Source organism: Eptatretus burgeri, chromosome 5, assembly GCF_056783735.1.
Source record: "Eptatretus burgeri isolate ZD-2024b chromosome 5, Ebu_testis_v1, whole genome shotgun sequence".
NCBI classification, from domain to species: Eukaryota; Metazoa; Chordata; class Myxini; order Myxiniformes; family Myxinidae; genus Eptatretus; species Eptatretus burgeri.
The window spans coordinates 101,598,053-101,616,738 of NC_140965.1; the positions used below are offsets into that span (position 1 = coordinate 101,598,053).

General features: G+C 43.9%; 1 protein-coding gene across 1 annotated transcript in view; it reads right to left on the reverse strand.

Moving 5' to 3' along the window:
- The window catches only part of LOC147027070 (uncharacterized), a 207,244-nt gene that overhangs the window by 119,266 nt on the left and 69,292 nt on the right, over window positions 1–18,686 (reverse strand). The window contains exon 6 of the mRNA XM_085883226.1: window positions 1,633–1,715. Coding sequence (XP_085739352.1) covers window positions 1,633–1,715 — 83 coding nt within the window. The remainder of the gene's footprint in view (window positions 1–1,632; window positions 1,716–18,686) is intronic.

An 18,686-nucleotide genomic window follows, 5' to 3' on the forward strand; every position in this document is an offset into this window, starting at 1 on the left:
TTCAACATTACCAAGGCTATTGAGCGAAGGGGATTTTGCTTGTTTGCCGAAACAACCATGACAACAACGAACGAGTCCCCTCTGCTTGCCATCTTCGACGCCATTTTAAAGCTGCAGCGGCGAAACACCAATAAATCCTTCCTTCTTCGCCAACCGCTGGAGAGACTACGTTGGAGTAATCATCAGCCAGACTTCATTGACAACACATCATTTCATTTTAAATGTGAGCGAGATTTATTTTGTGTTGGTTTAAGCATCATCATCACAAGCAGCATACTGAAAGGAATAATCACCACACCGGTATCGAACACGTCCTCAACTATTTCTCAGACATGCGTTTCCCGATCTTATTCAAACTTAGTACACATCTTCCGAATCATGGCTTACATATGCACATCATTTTCTTTCAAGATCAGATCCAAGATGGCCGACCGGCCACAATTTTAGTTATATAAAACCCGATGTTGAACACGTCCTCAACCATTTCTTAGACATGCCTTAATGAATGTTGCTCAATCTTGGTAGACAGGTAAAGAATGAAGGCTTACATATGCACATCATTTTCTTTCAAGATCAGATCCAAGATGGCTGACTGGTGACTATTTTCTTATTTAAATGTATCCCCCACCATTTCTCAGACATGCATGGTCCGATTTTGTTCAAGCTTTGTAAAAACACAGTACATGATGGCATACATGTGCACCTCACTTTATTTTGTGATCTAATCAAAGATGGCTGACTGGATGAGCGGCGGCGATTTTAGTTGGACCTAAATATGGGCTTTCCCTTTAACTCTGCATAGCAAAATTACTAAAACAATGAGGGTTATGACATTTTTTGCCTTTTTTAACTTGTTATTAGTATTACGAAAATGATATTACTGTAATAAGAAACCGAGTCTAATTTGTTACTCCTGTGGTGAAGCTTTAAACTCTCCAGGGGCAGGGGGGTGGGTGGGGGGAAATTCGGTAAAGCCGAATGAATGATGCCCAAGACCTATACATACTGTGTCGTTGGAAAGCCTGTGATACCTGTCCTTTTAATATTCGATGATCATTTAAACAACTGCTTTGTTTCTGTTTCACACTGAACAGAAAATGCAAAGGTAGTGCATGCATGAGAATTGTGAAAATGACAGGTTCGACGATGCATTATGCCTGAACTGCGTGGAAAAAATGGCGGCTATTGCAGTCAGCCATCCTGCACCTAATGACGTCCCAGATGTAATGATGTAGCATGACAGACAGACAGACAGACAGACAGACAGACAGACAGAGACAGAAAACTGCCACTCCTATATATACAGATTGAAACGAAATTGTTTATCTTTAATTTCTTTTTTTGTTTATCTGTCTGATATGATCAGACAATGTAGAAGGGTTATACCAACCATAACCATAACCTGTCATGCTGGAGTTACTCACATGTATTACATTAACAAACCAGAAAAAAATCAAGTCTACACACTGTAAATGGGGTTTGAACCCAGTATCACAACTTCGCAAGGCAAGTGCTCCGATGTGAAAATGAAACAAGGTAACATTGTTGTTTTGTTTAAATACGAAATTCTGATATTGGCTCAAAAAGAAAGCTTTCAAATTTTAACAAATTTTCTCCTCTCCTCTCCCTTACCGCTTCTCGGAAGGATTTTGTTTCCTCGGATTTCAGTAAATTCACCAAATACTTCACTGCACCACACTGCACCTGCCGCTGCCCTACAGAAAGAAAAGATTGCATTAAAATAAAAAACAAATAATTGATGCATTTTCATTGGACAATGTTCAAGACTTGTGTTTCCTCAAAATGGGCCTTCTGTTTTTTTCGCTCACGAGGAACAAAAATCGTTAAGGTGAAGTGTCGCTGACAGTTAGAGCCAGGAGTTTCAGTGATTGAACTTCCTCAAGAGGATTGTTAAGAAAGTCGATGGGAGTTATCCTGGAACGGCCTACGTGTCCAAATTCTTTGAAGAAAGAATGCTCCAGACAGCTTACCAACATTTCAAGGATTAAATCCCTTTTACTTTAGTTTAAAACAGTCCAAGTGTGACAGTAAAAACCGTGCTTTCACCACATACAACTGCATGTTCCGCCAGACAGGGATGAGCTGCCCTCACCCTCTGCCAACGGAGTTGACGCAACACGTGGGTGAAGCATAAAAAACACATTTTAAATTTCAACTTGGTTGCATCACAGGAGGGTTTGTCAGACTTCTTTTGGAGAGAGATAGTGAAAGTGTGAGGTTTGTCACGATTGAAAGGCATATTCCAAGAGTTTGACCAGCTTGTGATTTTTTTCAAGGTCTGAAGAGAGGAAGGAGGCTGCTGTCTATTGAAGGATGACATACAAGGAAATACAGGGAAATCAGACACAGGGGGAGGTCATTCAGCCCATCATGCCTCTGCGACATCAACACCACACTAATTTATCAACACAAGATCCAAAGAAGAAAAAGAAAAATTTATTTATTTATTTATTTTAAGTGTTTCTGTGTTTTTTTGATTTATCTATTTATTTGAAGGTTTTTTTTTGGGGGGGAATTTTTTTTGTAAAAATTTTTTTCTTCTCCTCAGGGAAGGGGGCATGGGCTTGGTTAAAACACACATCAACCACACAACATCAACCACACAACACCCCTTGATGAGACCCCCACAAATCAGTACTCTGAACACATGCACACAATCACCCATCAATGCTCAAGCCACCAAAAAGTAAGGCCAACATCCCCATACCCCTCTATCTCCGTAACTTCCAGGTACCTATCTAATTCCAATTTAAACTTTCTACTGTTTCTGCTGCCACTACCTTTCCAGGGAGGCCATTCCATGCATGAACTACTCTCTGAGTAAAATACCCCTGCCTGACTGCCATCTTAACTCTCTTCTTTACTCTCAGGCTATGGCCCCTGGTCCTATCACTGTCTACTCTGTTGAATAATTAATCTACACTTATTATACCTATCCCTTTCATTATCTTAAATATTTCTATCATATCTCCTCATAACCACCTCCTTTCTAGTGAATGAAGCCCTGTCTCCTTCAGCAGCTCCTCATAACTAAGTATACCTAGCCCCTGAATCCATCCAGTAGCCCTGCACTGAACTCTTTCTATGGCATCTATGTCCTTCCTGAATTGTGGTGACCAAAACTGCACATAATATACATGATGTGGCCCTCACTAAATTTATATACAATGTTAACACCACCTCTTTTGATATATAAATGACCCCCCTCCGAATACAACCTAAAACAACATTTGATTTACCTGTTGCCACTTGGCATTGTGCTGCCTGCTTACCTCACGTATCTATTACCACCCCCAGATCTTTCTCCTGTGTGACCTGCTCCAAAATTACACCTCGCATCCTGTAATCTATTTTCGTTGTTCTTTACCATCCCCAACACCTTGCACTTGCTCAGATTAAACGGCATCTGCCAATCTTTTGTCCAATCTATGCAAGTATCAATACTTTCCTGAATCTGATCACCACCCCTTCTGCTATCCTCCTTACCTCCAAGCTTTGTGTCATATGAAGCTTACTCTTCACCCCACTATCCAAATCATTGATGTAAATCATGAAGAGTAATGGTCTGAGTACTGATCCCTGAGGTACCCCACGACTTACATCCTCCCAGCAAGACATCCTCCCACTCAGAGCCACTCTTTGCTTCCTACCACGAAGCCAGTTTGCAATCCGATTAACTACCTGACCAGCCACTTCACAAGCCCTCACTTTGGCTAACAACCTCTAATGTTTGACCTTATTGAATGCCTTCTTAAAGTCTAGATATACTATCTCCACTGCCTTTCCTTCATCCATCCAATCAGATACAGCTTCATAGAACTCTAAAAGATTTGTAAGATAGGAACTACCTTTTGTAAACCCATGCTGACTACCTTTAATTAGTTTGTATATATTTATATGGTTCCTCATGTGGTCCTTAATTAATGTCTCCAACACCTTCCACACAATTGAATCGGTGAATACTCCATGAAAGGGGGTGAATACTCCGGTGAATAAGGGGCCAACTCCATGAAACAAAATGGAGGAGTTGGGCCCTTATGGTATTCACCGATTAAATTGAAGTCAAACTGACAGGTCTATCATTTCCCAATTCTTCTCTGGATCCTTTATTAAATAATGGTATTACATTTGCCACTCTCCAATCCTCCGGTACCTGTCCTGACTCCAGGGAACTATTGAAAATATCCGTTAACATCTCATTTACCTGCTCAGCCACCTCCATCAATACTCTCGGGTGCATATTATCTAGAACCGGAGCCTTATCTGTTCTTTGATTTCCCACCTGTTCCTTTACTTCCTCCACTCCACCCTGGGTCTTCTGTAAAAGCCCTTCCTCACATCCTTGATAGATACTCCCATTTATTGGAAATTCTCGTGACTGTTCTTGTGTAAAAGTTGAAGAAAAATACCTGTTTAATAAGCCTACTGTCAGGTATTTATGTCAGTTGTGACTATTGATTGGCCACATATGGTCCATATTTAAACATTTGATTCATTTAAACATTCGGTAATTGCATTAATCAGTTGTCTGGATTCAAACCAGTGTCACCGGTGTCCTTGCTGTCTTAAAATGCATTTTACGCAAGCCGACATGGCTCCTGCCCTTTCCATAAACAAACTTGCAGCAGGCAACTGTTATGAAAACTTGCAGCAGGCAACTGTTATGAGTTCCAGCTCTTGAAACCTCAAAGCTGTTTTTGAATATGTGCCAGCTTTGTCTCACAGCCCGCTCACAACCGTGGGAGAGTTATTGGATTGCCAAACTTCCCCTAGGATGTAGGGAGGGGGGAAAAAGCCCACTTGCACCTTTGTTTCTTGCTTTGCCTTGCTTTTCTCCACCGAGGAATAGGGTTTTATATATGAAAGTTTTGGAGTGTGACTTTTAGTGTGGTGCAGGGTCTGACTGCTGTGGTTGGTCCCTGTGCCACTTCCGCTTGCAAGTGCTGTGCCGCTTCAATAAACCGTATTCGAGAATCTTCTGTTGACTCACCTCAATTCTTGGCCAGGATTGGTGAGGGTCATCACACCTACCATCTCACTTTCATCACTACCACTATCCTGGTGCTATTCCTCAATGGGTCCACACTGGTCCTAACCCGTTCTTTTCCACTGATATACTTAAAGAAAGCCTTGCTATTATGTATAATATTCTTAGCCATGTTCTTCTCACCCTCTCTTTTGGCTTGAGAGTTGTTTGCTTAACTTGCCTCTGTTTAAGGCCCAGTCACACCTTGACGTTTTAGCCAACGTATGCCGATTTTTTAAATTTTTTTCTAAAACGCTGGCACACGTTGAATACGTTATGGGTAAGTTTTGATAACATTGAGAGCACGCTGAAAAACACTGCCATACGTCGTTGTACGTTGGCTTTAAACGTTGTACTTTTTGGTTGTCCTCAAATTTTGTCATGCTTGAAATTTCACGACGTATGCCGGCGTATGACTCACACGTTCCGCTACGCTGGCCACAAGTTGTATGCACGGTCTGCGATCGTTGACAGACGTCAACACATGCTACTTGTAAGTTAATCATAAGTTGAGACACGCCGCGGTAATGGTTAGCGTACCCGAAACTTATTTCTAACCTATGATTAACGTGTTGTTGGCACGTTACGCGATCGTTGCCACACATCGACAGACGTTACTTTTAAGTTACTCATAGGCTGAAAGACGTCAGTATAATGGATCGTCCTTGCGTCAGCATCCACGGCAATGGCCAGGACACTTATTTGCAGCATTCTTCAAACTTTTCTTCGGCATGACGAGGATGTTCACACTTCGATGTCGAGCTTGGCTATGATTCCAATTGTCTATCGGCAGCGTCCATTTAAAATAGTCGAGTTTGAGCGTTTTAACACGTTCAGAAGAAACGCTTCAAATTTCCAAACCCCAGCGTCAAAAAAACAAAGGCGAGTGACAGCAATTTAAATCGTTCATTGTAAACAATGAAAATAGTTGAGTGGTACCGTTTAAAAGTCGTTTAGTGTAAAAAAATCGAATTGTTGAGCGCAAGCGTCTACTTTCAATAGTGGAGATGCAGCTATTTAAATCGTTGAGTGGCAGCCGATGAATAGCAAACCCCACGTCACCGGCAAAGATAAACTGCCGCACGATATGGATAAGTTAGGCTATCGTTGGGCATAGTTTGTGAACGCCGGCTTCACGATAATTATTCGTTGTTATATCGTATCTATAAGTAATCAAAGCGCTCTATGCACATTATTAGTTCATTGTGCATTTGTCCAACCCATTATGAAGAGACCTAAATCGTAAAAACAAGCAATAGCTCATTGTTGAAAAAGCCCCATAAAAAATTAGCCGCGAAGAACTTCGAACAATGGTGAAAAGATGTCTCCTACCTGTGGACACGCGGACGCGAGGACGATACATCATAACCCACACCCTCCCCCTCACACTCGCCTACCACTGCCAACATGAACAAACTACGACTAATACTAATACTGATACTGATACTGATACTGATACTGATACTGCTGACATGGACATCGACTCAAAAAGGACTCGAAAACACTGTTGGGTTCCCCTTTTATGAGCAGCATTTTTATATACCAATTCCCAAAACCGTTGGGAACACGTCTTTATATGGCAGTTGTAAGCTAGAAACACGTTCATTTATTTTTTTTGTCGACCAGAAGACGTCATTGGAATACGTCTACATACGTCGATGTGTGTTGGGACTACGTAAAGAATTGGTTCAAAGCACGTCAAACATAAGTTAGAAATAAGTTTCGCGTAAAAAAAGACATTACCGCGACGTGTTTCGACTTATGAGGAGCTTATAAGTAGCGTTTGTGGACGTGTGTAAGCGTCCACATATCGTGTGTAAAACTTATCCCCATCGCATGCGGAACGTGTGTCATACGCCGAGTACGTCCAAAAATTTTGAACATGTTTAAAATTTCTTAACGTACTCTACTTACTACGACGTATGATAGCGTACTTTAGCGTTCTACTCACGTATACCAAACTTACTCATACCGTATTTGACGTGCCCCAATGTTTTAGACACATTTTTCTTAGGTCGGCATACGCTGGCAAGATCGCCAAGGTGTGACCGCGATGTTGTCACTTCCATTTCTACGGCAGTTATGATTCGAATCGTTGTACGTCAGCCTTTTAATAGGCTACGTCATGACATCGTCGGCGATGCGTGCAACGTGCTATGCCGAAGTTAGACTATCGTTGGGCATCGGTTGTGTAGGCCGACAACAGGTTCAGCATTCGTTGGTATAAGTTATCTATAACACAACGAAACGTTCTGTGTCCGTTACCAATGCGTTATACATAAGACCAAGTCGCTATGAATACGTCCGAATCTTTAAAAAAAAACATCAAAAGTTCAACGTAAGCCAGCGTTTTAGATACATTTTAATACGTTGCCATCGCTGGCTAAAACGTCAAGGTGTGACCGGGCCTTTACTTCAATAGTGATATAAATCTAACTCCAGTCCTGTTATTTTAAACCTAATAAATGCCTTCTGCTTCTCCGTTTTAGCATTCCTTATCTCACTGCTCAACCACCCTGGCTTCCTTCTGCTTCTAGTTCTACACCTCATTGGAATGTACTCTGCACTCCACACATTTGCTCCTTGAAGGTTTCCCATTTTTCTGATGCTGATTGTCCTCTTGTTAGCTTCTCCCAATCTACATCACCCAACTCTCTCCTCATACATCATACCTCATACCTACTATCCTGAACTCTAACCCTTAACAGAGTCTTTGCGCACACAATGTTATGGACACTTACTCCGAAATGCTCCCCAACCTCTACCTCCTCCACCAGATTGGGATCATTACTTAAGAGGAGGTCTAACACTGCACTCCCCCTCGTGGGATTATCAACAAACGAGGTTAGAAAGCAATCCTGGACTAAAACAAGGAAATCTTCATCTGCTCTGGCCTTTCTTTCCCTGTTCCTGGACCCAATCTATCCCTGGGAGGTTAAAATCCCCCATAATCAATACTCGTTCCTTATCACATGCCCTTTTGAATTCTTCATGTACTACTCCTTCCTCCTCTTCTTTCACACCTGGAGCCCTACAAAAGCATCCAACCAGTATCTTACTCTTTTTACAATCTCTAATCTCTACCCATACAGAATCCTCCACATTTATTCCTTCCTCAATGTCACCCCTTTCTCTTGATGCAATGCTGTCCTTTACCAATAATGCTACTTCTCCTATTCTCTCCTTCCTATCACACCGATACACCTTGTAGCCTTCTAATCCTGTCCTCCAGTTACTCTCCTCCTTAAACCATGTCTCACTCACTGCAACTACATCGTACTCCTCGTACTATCTACTTTGGCTCCAAGCTCTTCCATCTTATTATTTAAACTTCTGGCATTGGTATGGAATATGCTTAACTTTTCCCTTCCTGAAATTCCATTTTCTTGCCTGGCCTGTCACGGCACACAGGGAGTCATCTGTAAATAGATAAAGGAGATTATTTAAAGGGTCAAAGCGGTCATTGATTAAGATTAGGAATAAAACTGGGCCCACAACACTGCCTTGGGGAACTCCAGCCTTGACAGGGAGAGGTGATGAAAAGATTCCAGTGAGAGCCACACATTGGCTATCAGAGTAGAGGTACTCAGTAAGCAATGTATGAAGTTGGCCTTGGATGCCACAGGCAGAAAGTCTGGAAAGCAAGGTGGGATGCCAGACTACAAAAGCTTGAGATATGTCTCGAGAGACGGCACTGATCACGTGTCTGACATTGAGGGCCTCCATCCATTGTTCGGTGAGTAGAGTTACTTGGTCTGAATCCAAATTGGTGATCCGAGATGAGACCATTGGGGAAAATTAAGGATTTTATATAAAATTTCGATGATTGATTGTGAGACCTTGCTGATGATAGAAAGTAAGCTAATAGGTCTGTAGTTAAGGGGATCCATTTTTACCTCCACCACCGAAGGAGAAGGAGGATATGTTTTCACCCCTTTCTGTCTGTTTGTCTGTCTGCTTGTTATATAGCCAAAACGAAGTTTTTGCAAGATTTGTTCTCAGCTTGGATGGTTTTTTTTTGTTTTTTTTTGTCTGTAATCACGTATAAAAAATTCTGCAGAGCACAGTTATCATTGGAAATTTTTGCAACTTCGCATATCAGAGGCGTATAGAGGTCCCTTTCAGCGCACAAAATTTTGAAGGTCAAGGTCAAAGGTCAAGGTCACTTTGTCGCAAATCAGGGGAGTCGACGAAACCCTTATTTTTTGAGTAATTTTCATCGGATCGTCTTCAAACTTCATGGGAATATAGTTCATGGTCTGGCGCTCAGCTGATTAATTTTTGGTGGCGATTAGCCTTGACCTTTATATGTTTTTTTTTTGTCTGTAATCATGTATAAATCACTCTGCAGAGCACAGTTATCATTGGAAATTTTTGTAACGTTGCATATCAGAGGCCTATAGAGGTCCCTTTCAGCGCACAAAATTTTGAAGGTCAAGGTCAAAGGTCAAGGTCACTTTGTCGCAAATCAGGGGAGTCGACGAAACCCTTATTTTTTTGAGTAATTTTGATCGGATCGTCTTCAAACTTCATGGGAATATAGGTCATGGTCTGGCGCTCAGCTGATTAATTTTTGGTGGCGATTGGTCTTGACCTTCATGGTTAGCGCCTGAGGTCAAACATATTTGACCCCAAGGTCAAATTTTCAAGTTTTAGGAACCATATCATGTAGTACCTCAAATTGAACACCTCGATGAGTGCTTTCTAGATATGTCAAGCTTGAGACATTATGACGTCATTTGGTGACATTATGAGGCAAACGCATATTTTTCATGGTTACTCTAGAACGATTCTCATCGGAATCTCTCGTAGGCAGACATTCCTCAAGGAGTCGCTCCTGGTGGATAGCAGCTCTGTTCACCTCAGTGTGACCTTAAAGAAGTCACACGTGGTCACCTTTTGGCAAGATACGGGTCACCCTGCGGGTGTCATTGGTTTATTTGTCTGTTTGTTTGTGTACAGGATATCTCAAAAAGTTGTGGACGGATCCAGATTAAATTTTGTGGACAGGTTTGGTGTGAGCCAAAGACAAACTGATTAGATTGTGAAGATCCAGATCCGGATCCGACAACTAGAATTTTTAAGTGATTCTTCACCATTGAGAGAAAGGGCCAAAAAAAAACCGATATATAGCACGATATCTCAAAAAGTTGTGGACGGATTCGGATGAAACTTGGTGGACAAGATGGATGTCCACCAAGTCCACAAGGAAGAATTGTTTCAATTTGGTGAAGATCCGTATCTGGGTCTAAAAATTTTAAAGTGATTTTTCACCATTGGGAGGGAGGGCAAAACCGATACATAGCACGATATCTCAAACAATTATGGACGGATTTGGATGAAACTTGGTGGACAAGTTGGGTGTGTTTCAAGAAAGAATCGATTCAATTTTGGTGAAGATCCTGATCCAGATCCGACGACGGTAATTTTTTCAGTGATTCTTCACCATTGAGAGATAGGGCCAAAAACGATATTATAGCATGATATCTCAAAATGTTGTGGACGGATTCTTATGAAACTTGGTGGACAGGTTGGGTGTGTGACAAGGAAGAGTTGAATCGATTTTGGTGAAGATCCGAATCCGGATCTGGATACGATAATTATTTAATTAATAAAGTGATTCTTCACCATTGAGAGAGAGGGTCAAAAACGATACAGTGCTGGCAACTCCAGCACTGGAGTTACATTGGGCAGAGTTACACTGGAATTACATTACAACATGTGAGGGCGGCATGATCTTTCAAAAATGTGTTGTTTTTTTCTCGTGGATCAGGCATTACGTTGCGGAGGGATGCGCTCCACCGAGTGCCCTTCCAGTTGCTCCATTTTATGCAATGCAGTGATGTTGGCTGATTTCCAAACAGATGGAAGATGACCAAGGGCAAATTATTCGGTGAAAAGAGCAGGAGGATGTGCAACAGCAGAAAAGCACGTTTTCAAGACACATGAGCTGATGCCATCTGATCCAGTTGCAGAATCAGAGTCGAGGGTTGACAAGTGCAAAAGGTCCTTCTCAGGTACAAAAGACATATAATCCAGGCCTGGCCTGTTCACCAGACTCGGCCAAATCGGGGTCTTGGGCTCCGTAGGCTGGGTCCATGGCCGAGGAAGAACAGGCGGCCAAAACCACTCTCCCCAAAGTCGAACGCCAACTCACACAAGCCGTTCTCCTTGTCTTTCAGGTTGGGCCTTTTCCACGAAGTCGATCGCAGACTCACACAGCCATCCCTCTGGAAGCAGATCGCCTACTCACAGCCGTCCCTCTCGAAGCAGATCGCCGACCGACACTAGCAGTTTCTCATCCAGCAGAAAGCAGGCAGACCTCATGCAGTTCCTCCCCTGCGTTTTTGGGGCGCGCACCTTCTCACGAAGCCAATCCCAGACTCACACACCTGTCCCCAGACCGACAAAGCAGCAAGTTCCTTTCGAAACAGATCGCAGACTGACCCAGCCATCCCTTATACAGCAGATCGCGGACTCGACACAAGCAGTTTCTCCCTTCATACAGCCGATCCCGACTCGACACTCAGGCAGTTACTCCCTTGCTTCTTGGGACTCGCTCTTTTTGGACCGCCTCCGGGGACACGCGATTGGTCCATCATTCGAGTCTGCAGCTGCTCCCCGCCAATGGGCTGCTGACACGTCTTGTTGACTGAGTATGTCAGGGCGCTGGGCGGGGCTAGTTAGGAGGGAAGGAAAAAAGAAGCAAGGCGCCTCTCGGTACACCACCACTGTACGAACACTGGACAGCCTGCTACACCTCCCGACACACATGTAATGTCCGATTACCAAACAACCTGGCTAAACATGCATTTAAGGGGGGATCTGGGCTAATCCTATATTTAATAACCCACTAAGGGCCCATTTCCGCAACAATATTACATCCTAATTATCATTAAAACATACGAAAAGAGGTCGCACCAATGGTGAAAATTGTCTCAATCTGACAAGCGGTTGTGGAGAAAAATACTAAAGTTCTGTGTGGACAAACAGACGAACAAACAAATAAACGAAAAATCACTCATCATGTGACAACTTGGCAAAACAGCACAAAGTAGAATGGCACTCGGGAGCATGCATACCTCTGCCAAGTGGTACATTTCACGTTTTCTATCCCACTGATGGACTGGATCCGAACCAAAATCCAATCCGCTTGTTCTTGTCACCTATTCAACTCATCCACCTTGTTTTGTCATAACTCGTCCACAACTTTTTGAGGTATAGTGATATAATTAGTTTTTAGCCCAATCTATCAATTTCAGAAATTAGGCCTGTGTTCACCCTTTAACCTTAAAATTAATTAGTAGTTGGATTCAGCAAACTGACATGAAAATGCTCTTCAAATTTCAAGTCAATCAGATGAAAATTGAGGATTTTAGAAAATTTGGTCCAAATTGGCCTTTTGGCCTATCTTTACCTCAACATTAGTAGGTGCTTCATTCCTGTAACCTGATATGCAAAGGATCTTCAAATTTCATGTTAATTGGATTAAAATTGAGGATTTTTAGAAAGTTGGCCTATATTGACCTTTTGGTTCATGTTGGCCTTTTGGTTTATGTTGGCCTTTTTGCCGATGTTGACCACAAAAACAGTTGGTGGTTGAATTCAGTGAACTAATCTGTAAATCCTTTTCAAATTTCAACTGAATCGGATGAAAATTGAGGACTTAGAAATTTGGCCAAAATTGGCCTTTTGGCCTATTTTGACATTTTGGCCTATGTTTACCTCAAAATTAATAAGTGTTTGAAATCAGAAACCTGACATGTAAATGCTCTTCAAATTTCAAGTCAATCGGATGAAAATTGAGGATTTTAGAAAATTTGGCCCAAATTTGCCTATTGGCCTATGTAGACCTTTTGGCCTATGCTGACCTCAAAATTAGTAGGTGGTTTAATTCAGTAACCTGATATGCAAATGATTTTCAAATTTCAAGTTAATTGGATTAAAATTGAGGATTTTAGAAATTCGGCCTATGTTGACATTTTGGTCTATGTTGACCACAAAAATAATAGGTGGTTGAATTCAGTAACCTGATATGTAAATCCATTTCAAATTCCAACTGAATCAGATGAAAATTGAGGATTTAGAAAATTTGGCCCAAATCGGTCTTTTGGCCTCTTTTGACCTCTTGGCCTGTTACCTCAAAATTAACAGGTGTTTGAATTCAGCGACCTGACATGAAAATGCTCTTCAAATTTCAAGTCAATCGGATGAAAATTGAGGACTTGAGAAAATTTGGCCCAATTTGGCCAAAATTGCCCTTTTGGTCGACGTTGATCTCAAAATTAATAGGTGGTTGAATTAACGACCTGGTATCCAAATGATCTTCAAATTTCAAGTCAATTGGATGAAAATTGACAATTTTTGAAACAATTTTGAAATCTGGCCTATTTTTGGTTGACCTTATGGCCAATGTTGACCTTTTGAACTAGGATAACCTCAAAAGTAATCGGTGTTTGAATTCACAGACCTGATATGCAAATCCTGTTCAAATTTGAAGTCAATCGGATGAAATTCGAGGATTTTTGAAAATTTGGCTCAAATTGGCCTATTGGCCTATGTAGACCTTTTCAGTCGACCAAGTTTTACAAAACTTCCATGAGAAAACGTCGCAGGGTTGGTGACATTAATCTCTGAAGATTTCAGAAGGGTCGGTTGAGTGGTTTGGGCTGGAGGGAAGCGGACAGACAAACACACAAACACAAACAAACACAAACACACAAACAAACACACAAACACACAAACACACAAACAAACACACAAACACACAAACAAACACACAAACACACAAACACACAAACAAACACACAAACAAATGGAGGTGATCAACATACCTGTCATAAATTAAAAAAAATTGCCAAGTAACAAACAAATGGAACCAAATGCAAGACTCCCTCCTTAAGCGAGGGTAAAAATGGCAATTTCAGTTGGAGACCTCCACAAAGGGGAGATGGTGCTATAAGATTCGGACATTGTGCTCAGTAAGAAACTCCTATTTACACAGGATAAGGTGTCACCCAAGGAGGTTCTACTGGCGTGCAAGGTTCATGAGAGAAGATGTTAACTCTCACAAGTATTTAAGTCAGTTCAGTCTTTTAGGACTGCCACTGGTAACAGGTAACCCATTGCTACCTGCCGCGTGGTCAGGTTGTCGGCGACTCCACCAACACCCCTCACTGGCTTGCTTGTGGGGAGGGCGAATATAATATCCTGCCATGACGAAAACAACACCTGATAAAAAGTGTGGATGAGCTCCCTTCATGAGCTTTATTGTTGTCAGTGATTATTCGTGAAAAAAAAATGGTTCCAGAAGTTTGGAACATCTTCACACAATGCTCTCGATAAGGGGGACACAGATCGCGCCTTTTCCACTCTGCCCGAGAGATGGGGATCAGCTGGTCATGTGTACCGGATGCATTGCATCAGTACTTGTTAGGTAGACATGACACAGTGAGGCTTACATCCAATTGGGTTTAATTCTGACAAAGAACAGCACTTGGTTAAGATGGAGACTCGATACCCGGATGCCCGAGAGTGCCCCCTATATGTACATACCCATATAACAACCAGTCCAGAATGGCGTGATCGTCTCCTTCTCTCCAACGTTATGCATTCCGTTACAAATGGACCGTTACAAAAACTAACTGGAAATGTAATTTTAAAAAACAGTAACAAAACGTGATGTGTGAAGCTTACAAGACGGTCAGCCAACAGATGTAAATGCCACAGTCAAAGTGCAGGACTGCATTGTGGTTACTCAACATAATCGGCCATATATTGCAGGCTGCCCACGCAATCGGCCAGAGCGTCGAGGCACAGGGGATGGTGATAATGGTGTACGCAAGGATGTAACTGATAGGGATGGTTATGAGGTGTGTTTTGGTCCCCATGGGTCAGGAACTATGAACCAGAATAGCACTAAGTTCCTTGACTTTGCAAGAAGTCATGGACTTAGGGTGGCTGGTTCATGGTTTCAGCGCCCACAAGCTCATCGCTGGACTTGGTATTCCAACGCTGGCGGTGTGGCAAAGGATATTGACCATGTCCTCATTGACGGTCATTGGAGGATGATCCAGAACTGCAGGGTCTACCGGAGTGCTCAGTTCCTCAATACTGACCACAGGCTTGTTGAAGCAACTCTAAAGCTGCACCTTAAATCCTGGAGAATGGTACCATCCCAGCCGAGGTTGGATGTTGCCAAGCTCAGGGATGAGAGTAGCTGAGGAGTTTGCGAACAGGCTGAGTGGACACTTGGGGGGTCTGGGTGCTTTGGGGGGTCCTGAAGAGTTGTGGAGCGCCTTCAAGACCACCGTCCTTGATGTTGCCGGTGGATGCCTTGGAGCTCACTGCAGGGCAAAGAAGAATTTTGTCTCTCAAGGGACACTGGATACCATTGACCAGAGTCGCAGGGCCAGGCTGAATGGCAGAGCTGACTGTTCAGGGAGCTGAGGCGTAAAACTGTACGTGCAATGAGGGTGGACAAGGAGGCCTATGTGCGAGGAATCTGTGAGGGGGTAGAGCATCACCTGTGGACAGGTGATTCTCGTCCCGCTTACAGGGGAATTCGCGCATTATGTCCATCCAAGCCCATCCCTCGGAGCACTGCAGTTCGAGCAGAGAGTGGTAGGCTCTTGACAGAGGAGTCTGAAGTGAAGGCCCGCTGGGCCGGTTCCTTTGAGCGGTTGTACCAGGCTGATCCCCCAGCTGTCGAGTTGGACGTCAAGGGTGTTACAATCCCTGTTGCTGACCCTCGAATCAACTGTGGTCCACCTTCGCTTGTGGAAACACGGGCTGCGGTGAACCAGTTGAAACGGGGCAAAGCTCCAGGGATCTGTGGCATCCATGCCGAACTTCTCAAGGCTGGTGGAAATGCTGCACTCGTGTCGTTGCATGCAGTTTTGTGCTCTGCCTGGAACACAGGCATCATCCCAACTGACTGGAAGAGGGGCCTTGTTGTCCCTCTCTGGAAAGGGAAGGGTGATCGCCAAGACTGCAACAACTACTGAGGGGTGACGCTGCTCTCAGTGCCGGGCAAGGTCTTTGCTCGGATAATTCTTGAGAGGGTTCGCCCCCATCTGCTTGAGCACCAGCGTCCAGTGCAGTCAGGCTTTACACCAAAGAGGTCAACGATTGACCGTATCCTTGCACTTAGTGTCCTCACCGAACGCAGCCAAGAGTTTCGGCAGGGGCTGCTTGCAGCCTATGTTGATCTCTGTAAAGCGTTCGATTCAGTGAATCGGGATGTCCTCTGGAGGATTCTTGGTCTTCGTGGGGTGCCACCAAAACTGATCGATCTGATGTCTGAACTCTGCTCTGGTACTGAGAGTGCTGTGAAGTGTGGTGGTACCATCTCTGACTTATTTCCAGTTGTTACTGGAGTTCGTCAGGGATGTGTACTTGCCCCCACACTTTTCAGCACTTGTATGGACTGGATTTTAGGGAGGATGTCGGAGAGATCAAGTTGCGGTGCATCGTTTGGGAATGTCAAGATCTCGGACCTTGATTTTGCAGATGATGCAGTCATCTTTGCGGAGACTTTAGACATCCTCTTGGGCGCCCTCGAGGTGCTGAATGAGGAGTCGGAGCCATTGGGATTACGGGTTTCTTGGGTCAAAACTAAGATCCAGGCTTTCGGTGACATCTTGGATGCTGCTGTGCTGTCTGTGTCTGTTTGTGGTGAGGATGTTGAGGTCGTGGAGAGATTCACTTACCTTGGCAGTGATATTCATGTCTCTGCTGGCTGCGAGTCAGAGGTCAATAGACGTCTGGGTCGGGCCTGGGGAGTCATGGATTCACTGGATCATGGGGTGTGGTGCTGCCGGTACCTGTGCGGAAGGACGAAAGTCCGAGTCTTCAGGTCCTTGGTACTTCCAGTCTTGCTCTATGGGTGCGAGACTTGGACTTTGACCAAGGATCTGAGACGGAGACTTAATTCCTTTGGTACCAGGTCTCTTTGGAGAATCCTTGGCTATCGCTGGTCGGATTTTGTGTCCAACGAGCGGTTGCTGAGAGAGACTCGGATGAGATTTGTTACCTGCATAGTCCGTGAGCGTCAGTTGCGGCTGTATGGACATGTGGCTCATTTTCCTGACGCTGATCCTGCTCACCAGATTCTCTCAGCGAGGGAGTCTCATGAGTGGAGGAGGCCAGTGGGCCGACCACGTGCCTCATGGTTGCAACAGGTTGACCATCATCTCAAGGATATGGGGATGGGCCTGGCATCTGCCTGGGGGATGGCCAGACGGAGGCCCCTGGAGTACCGGCGGAAAGTGGACGCAGCGACGCGCTGTTCTGGCACATGCTCCCATACCTGACCTGACAAGGATGTACATGAGCCCTGGTGAAGGTCATTGGAGGCTTCAAGAACATGATCACCTGTTGAGCCATTTTGACACGATCTGGGAAGGCATGTAACGACAGTTCGGGGGGAGAGGGATACAGAGGGCAATAGACAGGACACCTGGTGTTTCTTCGTTCTCGTGCTGAAGAAACCAGTGGGCAAAGGTTTTCCATTGCATACCACATACAATGTGGCGCCAATGCCGATGCTCATGGCAGATCCATCACCACGTACAATCACCCTGCATCCGTCACCACATGCCACATACAATGTGGTGTTGATGCCAGCGTGCGTGGTAGATCTGTCAGTAACAATCTACAACTGATCCGACATTTTAGGTAAGGTTGTTGAGCAATGTCCCTGAAGGGCTGCCTGAGCTTTAGCCAGAGCAGAATTCAATTCGTCAGTCCACAACACACAGTCCCTTGAGGGTCGGCGAGCACAAACATCGTCCAAGGGGGACAACAAGGTAGCCACCCACATTCCGTAAAACATGCGCAAGTAAGCAACACCAATGGACTGAAGACTTTTCGTAGTGGTAGGTGAATGGCAGGAACTTATAGTGGCGACTTGGTGACGACGAACACCCACATGACTCGAAGACCATACCCATCTTAGGATAGTGGGGGATTTTGGGCAGATAACAGTTTTTGTGGCTGAGAGTCGAAAGTCGCATTTATCCAAGAAATGAAGCACAGCAGACCAAACTTTGAATAGTTTCTCAGGTGAATCTGTGCCACAGAATAAGTCATCTGCTATTTTGGCAACAGAGTGAGCCTCAAGGACATCTCCAAGAATGCAACACATCAGCTCCTCCATTGCCGTCTCGGAGCCTGGTATGCCCATGTCAGACTGGGCATAACCACAATTCCAAAGGAATGGGATGACAATATCACATTATTTCACAGAATACTTCATGAGTGGAATCTGTACAAAGGCCTGAGACAAGTAGAATACGATAATATCGGACCAACCCGCGATGGTGCGGAGAATGGATTCCACACAAGGCATTAATGATGGTTGTGATTTGCTGTTGCAGCCAATATCCCTGAACGCAGTGACAAGTCGAGATCCACTACCGGACTTTTTGATAAGGAGCATGGGGTTAACATACTCCACACACAAACAGACAATTCAGACAATTCGGCGTCTTCAGATTTAACATCTTCAGATTCAGATTCAGCTTTCCCATCTTCAGATTCAGCTTTCCCATCTTCAGATTCAACTTTCCCATCTTCATGTTTAACGACCACGCCGATAGCTTCCAACTCATCAAACTTGGCTTGCAGGTCAATGAGG